The 21,218-nt window shown below is 39.4% G+C and overlaps 1 protein-coding gene across 3 annotated transcripts in view; it reads left to right on the forward strand.

Moving 5' to 3' along the window:
- MICAL2 (microtubule associated monooxygenase, calponin and LIM domain containing 2) overlaps positions 1–21,218 on the forward strand; it is a gene marked incomplete at both ends in the record, with an annotated part of 99,340 nt that overhangs the window by 5,109 nt on the left and 73,013 nt on the right. For all 3 annotated transcript variants that reach the window (XM_084263858.1, XM_084263859.1, XM_084263860.1), the window contains 6 exons: positions 14,158–14,365; positions 15,018–15,134; positions 15,807–15,908; positions 17,702–17,857; positions 18,787–18,887; positions 20,409–20,666. In XM_084263858.1, the coding sequence (XP_084119984.1) occupies positions 14,158–14,365; positions 15,018–15,134; positions 15,807–15,908; positions 17,702–17,857; positions 18,787–18,887; positions 20,409–20,666 (942 nt within the window). The remainder of the gene's footprint in view (positions 1–14,157; positions 14,366–15,017; positions 15,135–15,806; positions 15,909–17,701; positions 17,858–18,786; positions 18,888–20,408; positions 20,667–21,218) is intronic.

Genomic DNA, 21,218 nt, shown 5'->3' on the forward strand with positions numbered 1-21,218 from the left:
TAAAACCTACGTTGCCTGGTGCACTCCATCCCACAGAGTTGAGAAAGGGAGAGGTACTCCTGGGCCATGTTGGGTGCTGACACGTTAGGAAGCCTTAGGGTAATGAGCAGGATGAGCAGTGAATGCCAGGTATCTCTCCTTGTTATTAGGTAGAAATTGGCTTCCTACCAGTCCTCAGGTGTTTACAAACATCCTATTCTGCAGTCTTGCCCCTGATGGTAAATGAGACAGGTTGGGTTCTAGATGTCTTCCTCTCCCCTCTCTTCACCTTCCTCTGTAGTGCTAAACAAATATCTTGTCTCTTAATTAACCAAATCATCCAGCATGTATAAACTTGCTGGTATTGTGGCTAGATTTCCTCCTGAAGCACTGGCATTTGTTGATCCTTCAAAGGCAACTCTGATTTTGAGCCAGGTTTCTCTGCAGCCATACAAATTGGTACAGAAGCCTTGAATTTGTGTGTTTGTGTTGTGACTGATTGTGTCCCTTGAGACAAAAATGTCATCTTTTAAAGAGACTAATTGGATTGTAAGATGAAAGAAGGGAATACCTGTTGTGCTCCAACTCAAAAACATCCTTACTATAATACAAATTTTAACCTGTTTGTTCTGTAGAGCGAATATCCAGATGCCACATTCCTTTTGCTGACTTTACTAATCTTTTCCAAATAATAATTGTAATGGGTAGATTTCCAAATCTGATAATCAGAATTTATAATGAACACACCAACCTTATCTTAGCTTTATTACCGTTGCTAACTTGCCTGTTGTAATAAAAAAGCATTCCCATGGAGGTCGTGAAACTTGAAACTAGAAGTTGATTGCCATGTTTATAGGAAGTTTTTTGAATGAAAGTTTGTGGCTTTTCACAAAAAAACATTCAGCTGCCTTTTTTTTGTTTGTATGTTTTTTCAAATCCAAGCACACAGTGAGGTGTGTGCTATTGAGGTTTTGGGGGTAGGTATTAAGGCCACATTTTGACTCCTTAAGTGATACCTAGGTGTGTTGTATACTTGAAAAACAAGCTGTTTATTTTGGTGTCTATGCTTCTTCGCTTTTGCCTTTTTGGACAGGGCACCTTAAGTTTTGCAGTGGATTTCCAATGTAAATTTATTTTAAAGAATTGTAGTAAGTAACTTCTACAGTTATTTCAAGATAGAAGATATGGGATAATGGGAGTGAGTGGTAAGGAAGATTTGTATGAGGTGAAGGGAGAAGCAGCAAATCACCTATGAACAGGCAGTGAAATCAGTTATTGAACATAGTCTGTGCATTTGCTTCCCTAAGGATTATTAGAGAGGCGATGGGGAGAAGCTTGGATGACGACAGGGCACACAGCAGACAGGGTTCTTCGAAAACAAAACAAAGTATTTCACTCAAGCAGTGTTTTAAACTGCGATTGGGCCAAATGACATCAGCAAAGGCAAATGTTTGGCATATGATTTGGTAATGAAATCACTTATTTTTATTATCGTACAGACATTTCCACAAGCACACAATTTTTCAGCTTTATCAGCCATGAAAAGCAAAGAAGCCCAGCCAAAGTAACGTAATCAGACAGCCTAAATAGGACTTTTTCAGGCATTTGGGAGTTTTAAAATTTTTAGCTTGTAAGATAACAGTAGCTTTACATCTGTACTTTAACAGTACTGTGGTGTTCCTCTGTCCCTTGCTTAATGGCTTTGCAATTAATCCACAGAAGGGAACTGTTCCACCCTGACCTGGTTTCCTGGGTATTTTATAAAGATTCCCACAGGGAAAATAACACACAAAACGCTACTATTGTCGCCACAGGTGGCTTAATGAAGTATGAATGAAACAAAAGGCTTCACAGGGCGTGTTCCCCTAGTTGTGGCTTTGTAGTGCTTTTGGGTTTGATGGCGAACCAGCGGGCCCTGTGTCCAACCAGCAGGCTGTGTGTCCATCCAGCAGGCAGCATAGTGGTGAGGGGGCAAGGGGTGCTCCTGCATGCCCCCCGGCGCACAGCTCTTACCCAGGCTTTGCTCAGGTCAGGTCTTTCTCCTGGCATCAGAGAGGCCCCGATGCTGCCAGACGTAGTTGTTACGGGTTTGTTGTTAGCTACATTTCCAGCTTCACTTAGGTAATGTTTGTGTACCGATAAGTGAGGAAATACATAGCTTTTGCTACCAAGAAGTGATTAAACACTTGGCTGCTAAAACCCAGATTTCAGACAATAAGGCAATTTCCTGTCTCCCACAGTTCAGGTCCTCCCCGAGGTTCCCATGTCTGTCCTGAGAACTGCGTTTTTGGGGATGTGGTTGCTCTCTTTCCTCTTTCTGCTGACAAATCTAATTCTATGTTGTTTTCTGGTTTAGGCATTTGTGCAGACCGCTTTTAATACTTTTGGTAGAATGCAAAATACCTCTGGTCTAAGAGATGCTGTATAAGAAATGAAAATGTAAAATATTTTAGTAGAAGTTGATTGTCTTAATCAAAATCCATAACTTCTATTTGTATTGTCTATCTAAAAATCCATGAAAGTGATGGAGTTGTGATGGAAAAAAAAAAAGCTTGCCTGGGATCTGTTGTCATGACAAAGTAGTCATTCCCCTTTAATGCCCTTGAAATTCTGTAATTTGCTTTACTTTCTCTGCTATAGTGTTTAAAGGAAGATTAATTTGTGTCAGTTTTCAAAATTCCCATGTTCCCTAATATGTATCTGAGCTTACACACAGAATCTGTTTGTGTCTGCAAACAGACAGGTTTCTGCAAACTAAGGTAGACAGCGGTTTGCCATTTCAGGTATCTAGGCTATTTGTGTCTTAATGTGTATACCTGATGAAAAGTGCTTATTGAAAAGAAATATGAGTTTACACTATACTGTGACATTATTACAGTTTTCTGATGCTTCAGTCTTTTAACCTTTTCCTCAGGTTAGGAATGTTTGGTTGAGTTGAAGCTGCAGTTTGAAACAAACCTGGCAGGGGGAAGAACTAAGTATTTCTGTGGTGAAAAAGCCTTTGCAAGGAGAGCTGCTCTCCTTACAGCTGGTCACATTTTCCTTCAAATCTGCCAGATCTGAGTCTGACAGGCACCCAAATGGGCCTTGGTTTCATTTTGGGTGCTACAGAGAAAAGGACAAGCGTTTTATCATTTCAGCTCACAGGAGAGTTACACTTCTCATCTACACAAGCTTTATTTAGAAACACAGAGCTGCAGTCCTGTTATTCGAACCACCTGGGAGATGAGGAATGAAGTGGGTAATAGTCAGATCATCCATCAATGCTGAATGCCACAGCCAGATACAAGTATCTTCCTCCTTTAAAAGTGATTGGCCCAGCATGTCTGACGGAAGCAGAACTTGCAATTCTGCCTTGACCCTCACAGATCCCTTGTTTTAATGAGGGAACTCATGAGTATGGTTTACATTATGTTATGTTGCATGTGCAGCTAAAGAACTGTATTTGCAGTGCTAGTAATTGTTTGCTGTCAGACTGGGGAAGCACATTAACTGGGATTTCAGCAATTCTTGTGGTAGGCTGGTACTTGTCATACTAAAACTCTGGGTGCTGGATTGAGGAGGTGCAGATGTAACCAAACTGGAATGAGCTGTATGTGCTTTGAAATGGGGGATTAACATTTTAACAAAACCTTGAAAAGTTGGAGAAATGGTGCAGGAAATGGTTAAGAAACCAACAAGGTGATACTGCCTTCCTTGTCTTGCATGACACTCTGGATTTGTTAATTTAACTAGGAAACATAGAAGGAACCATGTAGTTATGTCACCCTTGAATTATTCCAGTGTTGCTTCCTTCTACTGCCCCTTCAAATGAATTGCAAGAGCAGCTTTAAAAGGACCTGTGCAACAGCAAAAGAGCAGAACAACACATCGCTCTGTGGCTGGTGTCCACCTCTCCATCCTGCTTGTACTCTCTGCCATTCTCACTGGGTTTACAAACGAGATAAAACAACTGCCCCAGGGTAAATTGCAACTGAGATTAGAAAACATTGCAAAGGATGGTAGCGAGCTTCCTGCCCAGGACTACACGCCCAGAGCATTAATGATAAGTTATGCTGATCACCAACTCTTCAGTGGAAGGCACAGGCATTTCTTGCATGTTATTTTTTCCTTTTCCTCTTGTTTGTTTGTTTTTTAGCGAGGTTAGGAAATAATTGCATGTGGTAGGAAGCTTTTCTTGACAGCTGAGGGCTGGCATGGCTGGTGGGGAAGCCGCTGGGGCTACTTGCTGCCTGCCTGCCTGGCTCGCTGAGAGGGCTGGGCTGGGCTGCACTGCTTGGCTGTAGGCATCTGGGGTAGGAAGTTCACTGACTGTCAGCCCAGATACAGCCCTGATAGTGGCAGAACAAGCATAGCCGGTATTGTTCAGGCAGGTGCCTCCATCTGAATTTCACCCTGGCTGGAATGTGAAAACACAGTCATTACTATGTGGCAGTGTAAATAACTCTTATGTTTATATCCCCTCTGTTGTGTCGGATGTTGGTGTAAAATAGATTGTTATACCTCATGATGTGCAATTTGCTGCCAAATTTTATGCCTTCAGAACTCTGCCCCTCTCTTTGAAGTGTGCTCCTCTTCATGTTTTCACCTTTTTAATGTTTACTTTTATTTTTCAAGACTCTCCTTCTTTCAGTAATAAGGGCTGTTATATACCTTCTTTGGTTTCAGCCAGAAAGGTTTTAGAAATAAGAACTAGGGTGCTGAAATCTAATTTTTGTTGTGTGGTATCCTGCCAGCAGCCTGGTTTGTTGGATCTGCATGGTCTACTAACTTTCCTTGCTATCAGAAACCTTCCTAAAAAATGTTACCCCAAAGATACATTTTCTAATTCTTGCTGTTTGAACTGTTCAAGTCCATTCAGCTTGTTGACCCTATTGGATGCCATGGTATGAAGAGAAGCTGGTTGGTCAATTCCTAATTTTTTCAAATCTTAAATAAAAATGTAAAAAGTAAAAGTATTGCCTACCTATGGTAAACTGATATGTGCAAGTGTCTGGTTAGATAACCTGACTTTTTTTCCCCTAGTTTATCACGTTTGGAGCCGTGTTTGGCTTTACTGATTAAGTGGCTGTAAATTCTAGCACTGGAAAATGCAGTGGCTTTGAAGACAGCATGATGACCTGGGAAAAAATAGACCCCTAAGAGCCCAGAATTGCTGCCGCCGCCTTCAGCATTGCGTTTTGAGCTTAGCTATGGCTGCTGTACACTACTGTACAGTCATGCTACTTAGGAAAGTTAAAAATGATGGGATTAAATGATTCAGATCTTTAAAAATAAATAACAATTTAAAAATCTGGATTCTGACTCAGACCTGATGGCTAGTTCTGCATGAGCTCATTTACCCAGTACTAGCTTTTAAAAGCCAAGTGTCAATTGGGTGTCAGCTAATAATTTTCCTAATATAAAAATGTATTTTAGAATATATAGTCTGTAAAATGACCTTGAAATAACTTGACTCACCACTTACTTTAAAAAGCCAGTTTCTGATTCATTAGATTTACTTACAAATTTTCGATTCAGTGCAGTATTTCATCTCTGTAGGCAGACCAGGTTGTAGCAATGTTTTGGGTTTGTTTGGTTTTTTAAAAAGCATATTATCAACTTCTTTGTGTAGCCAAACCATGGTTGTTAACCAACTTGTCTGTGTGCTTTGGATGCCATAAAAGCCTGAGAAATCTTTTCCTCATGTCTGCAGACAAGGTCTTTACTGGCTGGTCAGGCCCTGACCCTGTCACCATGTAGAGGTTAACTATTTTCTTGCAATCCCAGTCTCACAAGTGTCACTGCTTACAAGACTTCTAAGACTCCTGGCTTGGTGTCTGCTTAGTCTCTGCTGTGCTCAGAGGTGAGGCTCTTGGAGCCTTTGTTTCTTCCTCACTGTTCACCACTTCTTTGTTTCTGTTTTGTTTCTGTTTTGGTTTTTACTAAGTCTTTAAGCATAGCTTTAAAGCATTATCCTAGTATGACAGGCATAAGTCTAGAAAAAAAAAAAACAACCCAAAATGGCAAGACACTTAAATGCTGCCAACGTTATTCATGACCAGAATAGTCAGGCAAAGTTTATTGTGTTTGCACTTTGATTGTTTAAGCAGTTGGCCAAAAAAAAACCAACTTATGCAATCTCATCTCGGTTTTGGATGTGTTTTGATTACAATAAAAGACAGGTAAGAAAGCAACAAATGTGCTCTTTAATCCCAAGGTCTGTTAGAGGGTTTATTTTTTTCTTTATTTGAGGAGATTTTTGGATGAAAGCACTTGCCTGATTTCTGGTGGATAATATGTTTATTAAAAATAGATAGCATTTCTTGTCAGATGATGTGCAGGTTTTCTTCAGGTAACTGTGGTGCAGGGGAATCGAAAGATTCTAGAGACTCTCTTCTGTATTTTGTCTACCAATCACTTCTTTTAAAATTTATTTTTGTAAGTCATTATAAAAGCTCTGAGATCGTGTCAACATATTTAAACATGACAGATGCCACTTGAGAGATCTCGTGCCACTTGAGAGATCTCTTCAGTAAAGCTCTGAATAACCAAGTCCTGACAGCTTTGGTGCATCAGTGAAGGAACTCATGACCTTCTAGCACACTGAACACGAACAGTCTTTCTTTAATGTGTTGCATAGCAGACTGTAAGTTTCAAATATCTTTCATACCATTGTTGTAATTTCAAACTATGGAAAGGTTTTTATACTCAAATCTAATAATAGTACATATATCTGAAAGAGAGGATGGATGGACAAGTGTGTCCAAATTCATCCAGGCAAAATGAAGGCACGTACTTTTTTCCATGCAGGAGCTTATCTTCCAAAAAAGAGAAAAAAATCCCAGTAGAGATGAGCCAAATGAATGCATTAAATGTACTAATGTTTCACCTCTGGCATTTCAACCCAATAAAACAGGAGGGCAATAAAGATAGATCCTCTGATCCCTGGATTTTGCCACATCCAGCTGCAAGTGCAGCAACTGTAGGGCACAGTGCTGAGGAAAGAGCTCTGTCCAAAATCAGCCTAGATTAGGTAGCCTCAAATCCATGTTAGTCTTTTAAGGAAAATAGCAATGTTTCCCTTACTGCCGATTGCTTATATGAGTGCTTCTGGCAGGAGATGACAAAGCTGTCTGTTTCTGAGGTGCTCAGCTTGGGGTACAAAAGGTAAAACACTGGTGGGATCAAAAGCAGAAATAGACTTGTCTTGTGCTTCATGCACTGGGACAGGGTTTTGTTGCTGTGGTTGGTGGCAATTAGGAATGCATGAGCCTCACATTTCCCATCTGCCTTTGAACTTCCCCAGCAGTGGTGTTTATGTGGTGTTCACTCTCAAAAAACATCTCTTCAGCAAGATCTAGCTAGTCATAGTAGTATTTTAAGGTAGATTCTGGAACTATATGTAGTGCATTTAAGTAATGTTCACATAGCCCTTTGGAGAGCTAGAACCTCTCATTAAGATACATTTAACTGAATATTATTTTTGTTGAATGAAACATTTTAAACCTTCTGATTTTATAATGAGCTCAAAACATAGTATAATAGAGGAAAAAAATACTTTTAAAGATTACTTAATTTTTGTTGGGAAAATGTAATTAGCTCCTACACCTTCTCCTACCACTTTCTTTGACAGAAAAAATAAATTGATTTTTGCTTTGTAATATTTTCATGTTGTATAGATCCGCTACCAAGACATAACCAAAGAAATTTTGGATATATCTGGCCTCTTTTTAAAAATGAAGAATTCTTCTTTTAGGTCAGCACCATCCCTTTTCTATATAAGTAGGTAGCTGAACAGACACCTTCCTAGTGACTGTTGTATTTCACCACTTTTACCATCGCTGTCCTTAATGGGGGCATGTTCTGTTGCCTTTTAGTAAAACCAGTTGTGTAGGTATGGCTGCACTGAACGAGTCAGACAACAGGCAGTGAGTACAAGCGTCCCATGGGCACGTCACTGTCAACAGAGCACTGTGCTCTCAAAGCTCTCATGTGCCTGGTAACCGGGCGATTTCACAGCGATGCGCCCTTGGTTGGTGTCAGTGGCTGGGCTGGTTTGTTTTTCCACAAGTGTTTTGAGTGGGGGTCTTTCTCTAGAGAAGCAACGAGTACCAGAATAGGGTTGTTGAGTTTAGGGGAGAAACTATGTATTGAAGTGCTTTGGTAAGACCAGAGCTGTAGCAAGATTAGACTCGCATCTTAAACTGACAAAGTGTGTCATGCCTATTGTGAAATGAACCTTTTTTTTTCCATTTTTGTTTTCTTTCTTTCAATAAAGCTTTAGCTCTTCTCATTTTTAATATTGTCTGAAGTAGTATATATAATTTTATTCTTAAGTGACTTCAATTACAGTGTTTCAAACTTTAAAAACTATATTGCCTATTTACTGTGTTCGGGGTATGCTTGAGTGCCCTGTTGTGTCCAGGGTCTGTCAATGAATTTGTGATAAAATCTAAGGCCACAGATGTGAGATGAACTGTAAATCAGTAAGTCAGGAATGTCCTACTGAGCAGTCCTATTTTTGCCAGAAGCATTTTCATGTCTAGCAAAGGGGATGAAGTGGAAAGGGTTGTGGTGGGGAGAGCTTTCCACTGCCGCTTCTGGTAACTGTCTGCCGTAGCTGCTTATGCAGCTGTTTCTCTTTGGAGCCTTTCCAGGGAAAGTCATTGCTGATCCAGAAAATGTGTTGTTTCATTACATTTTGCGCCTATCTCGTGTTGCATCACATTTAGCTCTATCCTGAATAAACACTTGCCCCAATCCATGTAGGATGTAATCCTGTGGAGTCAGTCAAATTAATCCTTGGTGCATCCCTGTTGCTTTGGATGTTGTGTGAAGGCCCAGGCTGCTGTGAAGTCCCAGATCTGTTTACGATGGAAATGAAAACACCTGAGGCCCGGACCAGATGATGGAAGAGATTTTGCTATGGAAAGGCAAAGCATTCTGTCCCTCTGTGTCCTGCAGCTGTCTGTGTGCAGGCAGACCCTCCTATCACTGTGTGGGGAGCCTCACAAACACTGAGGGCAGTGGCTTTGATGAGCACTGGGAAAGCCACCCCTTGGTTCTCGTTTCTAGCAGCAAAATCTATTCCTATAGGTTTTGATTTCCATGTGGTGATTTGGGTAACCGACATATAAGATAAAGGAAGTTAAATAATCCAGGCAAATGGTTCTCTCAATTTTTTTACTAGTATATATGTGCATTTCCACTGAAGAGTAGAAGTGGTGCTTCTGACTTGGTGTGCTGTAGGACAATAAAGAGTGTGTCTCCGTGTCTCCAGTTACTGTTGAGTTACCAACTAAATGTAATCTCCCTTTCTTCACCTCCCAAACAACTGAAAGACAGAAATGAGAAAATCTTGGGTGCCTAGAGTTATTCTAACTTCCATCTCCATCCTAAAACACATGGGGACTGGATCATAATTGAACACACCGTTATTTTCTAGGACTCATTTAATGGTTGAGTGCCTTGGGCAGGAGAGGAGGAAGGGATTTAGAGTTGGATGGTAACTGTCACGTACTAAGCTACGATGGGGTTTTGGATTCTTAACTGGGCAAAGAGACGCTGTTTGGTGACATCCCCCACCCACACGCTGCTACCATCTGGTCGATTCCTTGAGTATGAGCACATAAATGCTGAAAACTAACTTCTTTTTACATTTTTCAGGGTAAATGAGTAGATTCTGCCTTTAAACTATTAAAGTGGGTGAGATTTTTGTGACTAGGCTGTTGTAGAGCATTATTTGGTGTGGGGTTTTTTTTTTGTCAAATTTTGTTTGCTAAACCTCAGTTGTTTCTGTAAGGGTACGTTACTGTGTGAAAACCAATGGAGGTGTTCAGCAAAGTCTCAGCTGTTAAACTGCATATGGCTTTTCCAGAAGGGGATGTAGGTGCCTGGATTCCCATGCTGCAGATTTAAATGTGGAGGATGGGAGGGGTTGCAAGAGGCCTCTATTTAGTATCCTTCCCTCCCTTTCCTTTCCTCCTATTTTGTACATTATATACAGGATATCATGTTGAAAACCTGCGCCTGGCCCAAAAGTTGTTCTACATTCGGAGAGAGAACCTATGCTGCCAGGTAGCTCAGAACTAAATGCTCTTAGTATAGAAACATTTTCTGGAGATTTTCAAGGCACTGCCATTCTTAAACATAGTAAGAGAGAGAAAGTAGCATCTCTTATGTTCAGATTGATCTTTGAATAGGATCAAAGTTATGAAACTTACCAAATGCTGTGTATGTTTATTACAAGTGAAACTTTTTGATATCTTTTAATTGCACCAGGAAAAAAATACATTGTTTCTGCTCTGTTTCAATCTGAAGATAAATAATGGAATGAGTACTGTGCTTGGTTACTGTGTGGGACAAGATTTACACAGAAACAAATAATTATCTTTTAGGGAAAGTAAAGTATTTTTTAATAATACTTTAGAATCATAGTAATTAGTAGCTTAAGCAGACAACTTTTGTAAAATACACATGGGCTTATTAGTGTTTTACTTTGAAGTACAAGATATCTTATGCTTTACATAATATTTATAATTTTAAATTGAAATAGTCCTAAGTGTTTCACTAGGCAACTATCACTAGCCTGTAAATGTGCATTAGTTCTCTTCAAAGGGAATTTTATAACTGGTATTCTAAACCTACTCCTGCAGAAGTTTAACAGAAACCAGCATGTCCGCTCTACTTGTGATAATTTATATTCTAAGTGTAAAATTTTCATTCTTGTGTTTATCATAATCAGTATCATTCATATCTGGAATATTTGCAAGAAGAGTAGATTAATTTAGCTCACACACAATTCTCGTGCAAGGTACTCATGGTGACCGCTGCTCATAGGAGGTAGTGTTTATGGGCAGTCTCTTCAGCACTGCCAGGTACTGCGTAGCTGGAGTTTGGTGCAAGAAGCTTGATGTACATAACCTACATGGTCCTGTTGCTGACAGTGTGGTGGACCACAGGTGGAGCAGCACTGGGTTGGTGCTTTGGTGTGTGCAGGGCATTCACGGGCCCAGCTTTTCTCCCCATGGCTGGGGAACTTGCACACACAGCTCTGGGGCAGGGTAGCAGCCAGGGGAGCCCTTGTCAGAGCTCCTTCTCCCAGTGTGTGCATTTCCCATTCTAGTGGATGAGTGCTCAGTATTTCAAGCATTTTTAAGATCTTTGGATGAAATATGTGCTAAGGTACATTATTTTCATAAGGGAGGAAACTTGGCATTTTAAAATCCCATGCTTTAATCTACCGTATGAATGCATACCTGTGGTGTTTTCTCCCTTCACATTTATTCCTTTTCTCTCTTAGCCTGGTCCTGTCTTGTCGTAACATAGGTGCTGTTCTTAGGAAGTGTATTAAACGTAATTAAGCTTCTCTATTGACAGGAAGTATTTATATACATTTGAAGGCACAAGATCAGCAGTTTTGCTATCTTGCACTGACATGGTATACTCTCTTAGTAAAACAGGATATAACATCCAACATGGTACTGGTTCTTCAGACAGGTCATCAAGGTCTAGTTGTGATCTCATTCTTGGATATCCTACCCTATAATCTGAACAAGTCTTTCTCCCTTCATTTCCAGCCTGAACAAGGAATGCAAAAGCTCCTTGTCAGTCCCCTTCAGCAACTGTTTCTTTGATTAATTGTCAGAAAATGCTTTGAAAAGTCATCACCTGTTTAGGAGATGATCTGGCACTATTAAAAGGCAGTTGAGCTGTGAATGGCAATATGGATGTCAAGAAACCATTGGCGTTTGTCCAAGCTGATTTGTTACATTTCAGGATTGATTATTCAGGTCTTCCTTATGTGATGTCAGTTACTGTGATCTGTATTAAATTGCAAGAAATTAATTGTAAAAGCAGCCCCTGAGAAGCCAGGAGACTGAGCTAGCAGGTGATGAAAACAAGGAGCTGTTCAAAGTTTGTTCTAAGATGACTGCAAGAAGGTTTCTCCTGTGACTTGGTTTCCAAGCAGAGAGCTGGGGAAAGGGGCTAGAATAGCACAGTGGTAGGTTCCTTTTCCTAACTTAATAAAGTTGGGACTATAAAGACAGTAGGAATCACCTTTGCAAGGTTTTTCTGCTGGTTTTGAACCCAGAAGTTTCAAAAAAGATTACAAAGTACCAAGAGTGGGTTCTTACACCAGCAGGAAGCTTCCTTAATTAATCAAAGAAGAAATAGTTCTGAGACATAGATAAATATGTTTATGGAAGGTAACCATGGATGATAGCAAACACACAACCATTTTTCACAATGTCTGTAGGCAATTAGGTAGATACTTTGTCAGTGGTGATAGGAGGATAGGAAAGGGCAGAATCCTCCTTAACATTTTAACATACTGCGTTCCAAAGCATCAGGGAGAACTGTCAGTTTTCTGTGTGGGTTTTATTACTTGGCAGAATCCGCTATGACTAAATCTCAAAGGCCTGCTTTTTTTTTTTTTTAAAGTTACTTTATATATAATACGGCTTGTTAGCTGAGAAGCCAACCCCACCTTATCAAACCATGTATGGTCTTTATTTGTAAAATGTTCCTGACTGCTTGCTAAATGTTACTGGAAAGCTGTGTAGCTGTGAAGGTAGTCACTTAGTTGTCAGAGCTCCGAGTTCCCATGTTAATCATAACAAGCATGTACAGGAAAGAGCTGACCCAGACTCCACCAGTGATCCACTTCACTCTGGGTAACATCTGCACTCCATTTTCTTCCTTTATATAATTACATCTGTTGATATTTTCTTAATATTTAGCATGCAGTAAGGAGTGTTCTTGTGAAATTATGAATTGAATGTTCTTTTACAAGGAAAATGGCCAAGTGTCTAATGCAACAACCTGCTTTTAACTTATTGAGTGTCTCTAGTTAACCAAACACTTGCCCTAAAGCAAAGCAAAAGCACCTCCCAGGACCTTTTCTTTCAGTGGGCATTTGAATTATTCATTTAATTTAAAAACATTTTTTACATTTTTATGATTGGGTTGGACAAAAGTCACGGACAAAAGCCAGCACCAGACAATTTTTGCTTACGTTGTAAAATTTGAAAACAAATGATGAACAAACCAAAATAAATAAATGACTCTATTTTATGAAATTGTAATGTAATGGGAACCAGACTTGTATCCAGCAAGCCTCCAGATACAGCCTGTGCTTGCTTTGAAACTATAATCACTGTCTGGCTATGTGTGCGGGATGCACAGGAGCATGTCTGGCTTGTGAGATAATGGGTTTGGATTTGTAACGTGGCGCAGCCCGGCCTTGCAGCCAGAGCTCTCCTCTCCAGCCCACCTCATCTCGCCCTGCCCAAGCCCGGTGCTTGAACTGATGGCATAGCTTTTGTGGGGGCTGCGTGGAACAGCAGTGTTTTCCAGCTGTAAGACTGTTTCTAATCAGCTTTTTGTAATCGGTCAGGGAAATGTAAGCATTAGATATGTTTGGGTTTTAATTAGTTTGCTTTCTGGAAATCCTTCACTTGTTAGTCTGTGATAACTTACAGCTGTCAAATAAAAAAACATGGGCAAGAATTCTCTGTAACTTGTTTCTGAAGCAGTTCTTCTGAGGATGCCTGAATTTAAAGTTAAGCTCCTAAAATGTGATTGTCCTGAGAGTGTGGATATTGACCATTTGGTGAAATGGACAGGCTGAGTTCCCTGGCTCTGGTGAAGCAGGACAATTATGCTGACTTCTCTTGGCATGCCCTTGCTTTTACAGCAGTAGGTGAACTAGGCTTTTAATTCAGTATGTGCCCTCACTTTAAAGACAGAATAACAAATGTTCTAAGACTACTAGCTTATAGATTTGTGAACAAGTCTAGCAAACATACACCAATTTCCTCTTTAAAACAAAAATAGCGCACATATTTCCTTCCCCTCCCTTTTATGTAACTGTAATCCTGTTTACTGCAAGCACTTTTGAAACACTAAATGTGAATTAGAAACATACAAGCAGATGGTCAAGTGTTTGGCTTTTTGTTGTTTCTTCTGTTACATCTTTTTATCAGATTCTTTCTATGTCTGCATGAAGTACAGTTTGCTCTCTTATAAATTAACTGAACACCACATGGGAACAAACAATTGAACACTTATTGATTTGAATAGGTGGCTTGAATGCACTCTCAGTAGCATAAGCTGGGCTGAATATCAAGTCATAGCAATAGAGTAAGTTAGAAACTATATGGGAGTGAATATAAAACTCTTTTTCTCCTGTAGTGTTTAATTGTCGGAGGTGGCCCATGTGGCTTGAGGACTGCCATAGAACTTGCCTTCCTGGGAGCCAAAGTTGTCGTTGTGGAGAAGAGGGACACCTTTTCGAGAAACAATGTGTTGCATCTCTGGCCATTTACAATCCATGACCTCCGGGGACTGGGAGCAAAGAAATTTTATGGAAAATTCTGTGCTGGGTCTATTGATCACATCAGTAAGTATCTGAGAGCATGAGCACTGTCCAGGTTAGAGGTGCACAAGGATCAGATTAATTGAGACATTCTTGATTTAGCAGAAAGTTCATCTGCCTCAAACGTGTAAGCACATGTATGCTCACAATGAAAGAGTGGTCTCATTTAAGCAAAATGGCAGTTGAACAAATGACAGTCTTGTGGAGCAGCTTTTTTGTTAGTCTGATTTGAGTAACTAATAAGGATTTATTACAAAGTATGAAGACCACTGATATCCATTCTAATATTATTAAAGGTAGACACAGTCCTTAATCTAAATGAGAAAATATTGAAAAGTGGGATATTTTTTCAGGTAAATAGGCTGTAAAATATTCTGCCCTAAAGTGGTCAACATATTGGTTAGCAAATCCTTTAAATATCATTAAGGAAAGCTCAAAAAAACGTATTCTAAGAAAACTACTGAAATACATTTTATCTATGAGATTGTGGTGCAAGAGAAAATAAGACCGAAGAGACTGACACTCTTTGGTGGTTGCTACATTTGCATCTGTCACAGTATAGGAAATAATAATGCTTCCTGCTTGTGTTAACACTGACTATCATTTGGGGAGCACGCTGGTAGCAGTTCTGCTTGCTCATGTATTAAATATGTCTTTGCTACTCACTGTCTTGCAGGTATTCGACAACTTCAACTTATCCTCTTCAAAGTTGCACTTATATTAGGAGTTGAAATCCATGTGAATTTAGAGTTCGTGAAAGTCCTGGAACCTCCTGAAGATCAAGAAAACCAAAGTATTGTTTACCATAATGTGGTCCTGTATACAGTACCTTATTTTTATGTCAGGCCTTATATTTTAAATCATTCAATGTAGTTAAATTCTGTTAAATGAAATGGGAGTCTTTTGCCCTACTTTGAGTGAGGTTTGCTATAGGTGGTCGTATTCATGATAAGTGTCATTGTAACAGAACACTGATAATGCTTAAAATACGACCTGGTCTGAGAAGCTGAGGTTTTGCACTATGCCTTCTGGCACATGTTTGAGGCTTTGTAGGGAGTCTGGTATGGTTTTTTGGTGTCGTGTTGCAAAAGCAGTTTTTTATTGATAATGTAAATATTGAAGATGGATTAAGCTCTCCAGACATCATTTTGCTTTCAGATTTGATATAACTCCCACTGGCATGCAGAGTCTTACCAGTTATCTGAAATGCTTAAGCATATTCTTGTGATGTGGCTCTGAGAGGAAGTTTAGTGCAGTAGGTGATACAAGTGAAGGCTTCCATTTATTTTTTTTTCTTTTTGTCAGTTTGAGCTTGATACCATGCTAATACAGCCTGAATGCAGCCAAATTCAGCTTGGTTTGAGTGAGAAATGGACTGTTTATCTTAATGCCCTTTTTTCAGTCTGAAAATACTTCTTCATTGTATTACTGAAGAATGAATAAATATTATTCTTTGTGTTATTAGAGACAGGTTGGAGGGCTGAATTTCTTCCCGTGGATCACCCTTTGTCAGAGTATGAATTTGATGTTATTATTGGTGCAGATGGCCGTAGGAACACATTAGAAGGTAGGTGAATCTGTGCTTTTAACCTTATTCATGGTCCTTAGGGTATTTTTGAAAGGCTTAAAAGTCAAGAGGAGAACACAAACCAAGAGGCTGTCTTTTCAGTCCACTGCAGTCTGTGTGGAAACTATTTTTATGTAGTATCTTCTGCTTTTTTTGTTAAGCTGGAGCTCAAAATAAAGACGTTTAATGTAATTACCGATTCTTGGCCCTGTGTATCTACATTGCCTACAAAGTGCATAATGATACCATTGGGCTTACTTCAAGGTTAAGTAATTATGAGATGATTTAACCTTAAGGAGATTGACAAGATACAGGTAAGGAATTGCATGTTCTTTGCTGTAGTGCTGTAAGTCCACACCGTATGTTTGAACTAATGACTAAAATATGACAGCCGCATATTTAATGAAGTCATTCAGAGGTATTGCTCTTTTATAGAGGTGATTTGACTTCAGAATCAGTTACTTTGGATACCAAAGATAACAAATAACTAGGGTGATGGAGAGGGGAGAAATATTTTGTGAACTTGAGCCACTACTGAGAATTCAGACTACCTGAGCTGTCCATCTGTCTTAGTCAGATACTAGCTAAGCTCTTTGTGTATCATATGAACAAACCTGTTACTGAATGATAAATTCCCCTGTAGCTTTAATCATATCCATGTTAAGTTTCAGTTCACTAGGTATGCTATTTCTTTTTTTATCACTGTCATAGTTTGTCTGCCTATTCTTATATCTGTCAACCACAATATAATTAGAGTTCATTCCTTATAATGCTCTATTAGGAACTTACCCACACCATTGTCCAGCTATCTCCCATGAAAGACTGCTTAAGTAGTCAGGTATCAGCAAAATGAGATTATTCTTACCTCATCTGCAGACTATTGAGAAGGTAATGGTTATTGTAGGATCCCCAGGATCTAAGGGGAATATTTGGTGCACTGAAGAGTGTTTACATATGGAATCTGGTATTGCCATATTAAATGTATCCAAATGAAATGAGAACATATAAAGAAGCACAGAGACAAAAGTTGATAGCTGGTTTATGTCTTCATAAAAAAAATACATGTATTCTCTGAAAAGTCACCTGTAATTGGCTAAAAATGCTCTAAGGACCCTCTGTCCTACTTCAGAATTTACTTAGTGAGGGGAATACACAGAGGGAAAACTTCAGTGTGTGATTGCATGATTGTGACTTAGTGGGGTTTGTTTGTGAAAGGAGGAAGCCAGGACAGAGTGAGAGAGCAAGTAACTTCGCAGTCAGTCTGGCCTTGGAAATGTAACAGTTAAGCCACTGATTTTTTTTCAAATCCAAATAAATTTGAAAGACCTTATTAGCTGGTTGTGGGTGCACCTGAACACTGTTGCAGAGGTTTCTGTTTTTCAGGTACCTCTGCTGCTTTTGATTGCTGACCTCTTGCATGTTTGATATTTAGCATGTTAAAAATGTTTCCCTCCATTAAATTTGATCTGCTCTATTTCAGTCTGGTTTGCTTTAATCATCACTTACCCTTAATTTCTTCCCATGTTCAACATCTGCCTATAGTTCCTTTCCAGACTTTTTTGTCTGAGACTTTATTTTGAATGCAGTACAGCTCCAGTTTTGCAGCTGGTAATGAGAAAAAGTTCTTTGCATTCAAGGGAGTTTTGGAGGAATAACAGAATCTGCTGATGGCGTGTTGTTTGATGAAGTGTAGGTCTAGATGTAGGAAAGAGACCGAGCTGCCTTGAACTGACCCTCCCTGAAAGTCCAGGGCAAAGTTTCTAGTGGTTTTAAATCTTTTTTTTGCTTACCAGGTTTTAGGAGGAAGGAGTTTCGTGGAAAGCTGGCTATAGCTATCACTGCCAATTTTATAAACAGAAATACAACTGCAGAAGCCAAGGTAGAAGAAATTAGTGGTGTTGCTTTCATCTTCAATCAGAAGTTCTTTCAGGACCTTAAAGAAGAAACGGGTAGGTACATCCTCATTTTTTCCATACAAGAGGCAGTAAAGGAACTCTTCATCTGCTGGGCCACCCTCCTATCGCTATTTACATCAATTTAAATATATTATATTAAAACCCCCAAGTGCTATAATGCTGTTGATGTGAGACTCTTGCAGATGGGGGTGTCCATTTATGGTAGAGTGGGATTATTTAATTTTTTTTTTTTAGCTTGGGCGTTGCCACATCATAGCTTCTTTTAATGTTTAAATTTTTCTCAACTGCAAAAATGTCTGCTATGTTGAACAAATTTAGAAGAGCATTTTCAGTGCCCAGAGATTTCCCTTAAGACATGGATTGTTTTGTTTGCATCTGTTCACATACTGAACAGCTTAAACCCTGTGAAAAAGGCTCTGCCTTTGAGAGGAGTTTCTTCTTGCTTTTTGATGTGTAGATCTGATAAACTGAAAATAATTAGACAGGAACTTGCCATAAATACTTAACATATAAACTGTGAAACGCATCTGTATGAAGAGGGGTTTCGGAATAGTTGCATCCACTGTCAGTACAAGCAATCTCATTCTTGATTTAGAGTGATTTAAAAAAAATTATCATAAAAAAAACCAAAAAATCCTCGTTAGGCCCAATGCCAGAGCCATGGCAACCTAAAAAGCACTTTGTTCCCTTGGCCTCTGTTTTCTACCTCAGAGGATTAAGGCTGTAATTACCTGGCTATTCCTTAAGAAGGATGCTAAGTAACTTCAAATGATACTGAGACAAACTCTTATGGTGTAAGGCCAATCTCCTCTCTTGTTTTGTTTTGCTTTAGAGCATCTTGTCTAATAATGCTTCATCCAGCTGGGGAAGTGAATGTATCCCAAGAAGGAAACACACCTGTTCTTAGTAAATGACACAGACAATGCACTGTACTACATAACAAATGTATTGTCTCTTTTCAGGAATTGACCTGGAGAATATTGTTTACTATAAAGATAGCACTCATTACTTTGTGATGACAGCAAAAAAGCAGAGTCTTCTGGACAAAGGAGTGATTATTAATGTATGTAAAAATGATGGTTAAATCACTATTTTATGTACTTGGCACAGAATAAGTGTCAACATCTGCATAAACATTGTTGCATGTTATAGAGAGTATTTATAGACTTACTAGATCACTTCATTAAAGCTCAGGTCACTTCCATCTTACTGTGGCTCTTTTATTCATTTTTCCTTCCAGTCAGCACAAAGTTTCTGTAGAAAATTGAAAACAATACTTCCTAAATTTGTCTGTTCTGAAACTGTCTGAAATGGGATCTTGACTCACCTTGGAAATATTTGGTGTGGTCATCACACCAGAAAAAATACAAACCTTATTTATTTCAAGGAGAACTTAGCACAGCTAAGTCCAGTTTTATCAGGCAAACAGAGAAGTGTTAAAACCTACCCCAGGCTAAATTGCAAATTCTCTAAAGTAGGTGAAACATGATAGGTGGATGCTATAAACATGATGGCCTGAACTTTCAAAAGTAGTTTTGGGACTTTGAGGCTTTTTTTTAATCTTTTAATAATCTTTTTTGATGTGAGTGTTTGTTTTCTTTTGTTTTTAGAAAGTGTTTTGGCACCATTTAAATTTCTTTTCCTGGAAACCAGAGAGGTCAATTTTTCTTGCGAAGTATGATAGTGCCGAAACAGTCAAGTATCATTTCCTGAAGGAAGTACCTGTGGGGAGCTATCAGAAGGCTTCTTGCATTTCTGATGGGACCACTAAGCTCAGTGGCACAATCTCTTCCCTTTTGGAAGATGGGGGTTCCCAAGGCAGAGGACCTGGTCTTGTCTACCTGGGATAGGAGAGAGGAAGGCTGGCAGCCCCCAGCAGTGTGTGGGTGAGCATAAGGTGGACCCTGGATGTTGAGGGGCTGGGGTTTGTAGGTGGGGTCAGTCCCAGGAGATCTGTGGTGAGTTAGGAGGAGGGAAGCAGCAGCTGTGGCCCACAAAGGCTGTTTTCCTGACCTGCTCAGGTTTGAGTGGAAAGAAAACCAGTATGTCTAAAACAACTGGGCTAATAGCGGTTCTGCAGTATCATCCCTGTGATTAGGGGTCTCATCCATGATTAAGCTGTAAATAGAAACTACCTTATTAATAATCACTGGCTTTAAGTAAGTTGACCTGTAAAGACAGGGTCCTTCACCACATGAGCCAAAATCCCAAAACCCAGCCCAAAATAGAACAACAGAAAAGCTTGGATTCTATGATCCAACTTTGAAGTTGTCGTTACTGAGAGGTTAAGTCAAACCTTGAGGCTGAGATCCATGTGTTAGGTCATTGGTATATAGGTATTTCTGCTCTGTGTGGTTTCAGGTGTGGGTGCCCACATGCAGAAAGGCATTACTTTGATGATGATAACATCTTTTGATGAGAGGGAAGTAATGTTATGAAAATAACACATAACCAAGGAACTGTGAGGCACTATAATATTCTATTGCAAATAAAGCTGCTTGTTCAGTGTTGGCGTACAGTTCCTGATTGGGGCAGTACAGGGAAGTTAGTTGAGTATCTAATCCTGTATACTTCTCCCTTGCAGGACTATATTGATACCGAGTTACTCCTCTGTGGGGAAAATGTGAACCAGAGCAATTTGCTATCTTATGCCAGAGAAGCTGCTGACTTTGCAACTAACTACCAGCTGCCTTCCTTGGATTTTGCAATTAATCACTATGGGCAACCAGATGTAGCTATGTTTGATTTTACTTCCATGTATGCATCTGAAAACGCAGCACTAGTGAGAGAGAGGAACAGACATCAGCTCCTGGTGGCACTTGTTGGAGATAGTTTGCTTGAGGTATTTCTTGAAATGTCTTCCAAGCAGTCATTTGGGTTTTTTTTCCTTTAATCTAGCCATTCCATCTACCCTCTAAGACAAACTGTCATTTCTTACATGTCCTGAAATATTGGTACCTTCTTTGGAATATTTTTTAATACCTTTTTCTTTTCTTCTTTTTTTTTTTTAATGCCACAGCATATGTCATAACTGCTGCTTGGCTGGCAGTCTCTGGCTGACATCCTGTTATGTAGTTGTATTTTTGTCTGAAAACTCTGAGCTGTGTGTCCTCAACTTGGGTGCATGGCATAATTTTCCTGACTTCCATCATGGAGAAAGACTCGGTCCAAATTTTTATTGCAGTCCCTTTGCTGTAATATGTTCTCTTTTTGTGAAGTGAAAAGTATATACTGCAACTAATTTCTTTTTTAACTCATGCTGAAAGCCCAGAATGTTTGAAAAGATCAGCAAAATTAGGAGCTGAGAGGCCAGACAGCTTGTTTTTACTTTTTTCTTTGACTGATTTTTGAGTATTGAATCTTTTTTTTTTCCTCAGCCTTTACCTTTTGAGGT

This window comes from Gallinula chloropus (genome assembly GCF_964237585.1).
Source record: "Gallinula chloropus genome assembly, chromosome: 4".
NCBI classification, from domain to species: domain Eukaryota; kingdom Metazoa; phylum Chordata; class Aves; order Gruiformes; family Rallidae; genus Gallinula; species Gallinula chloropus.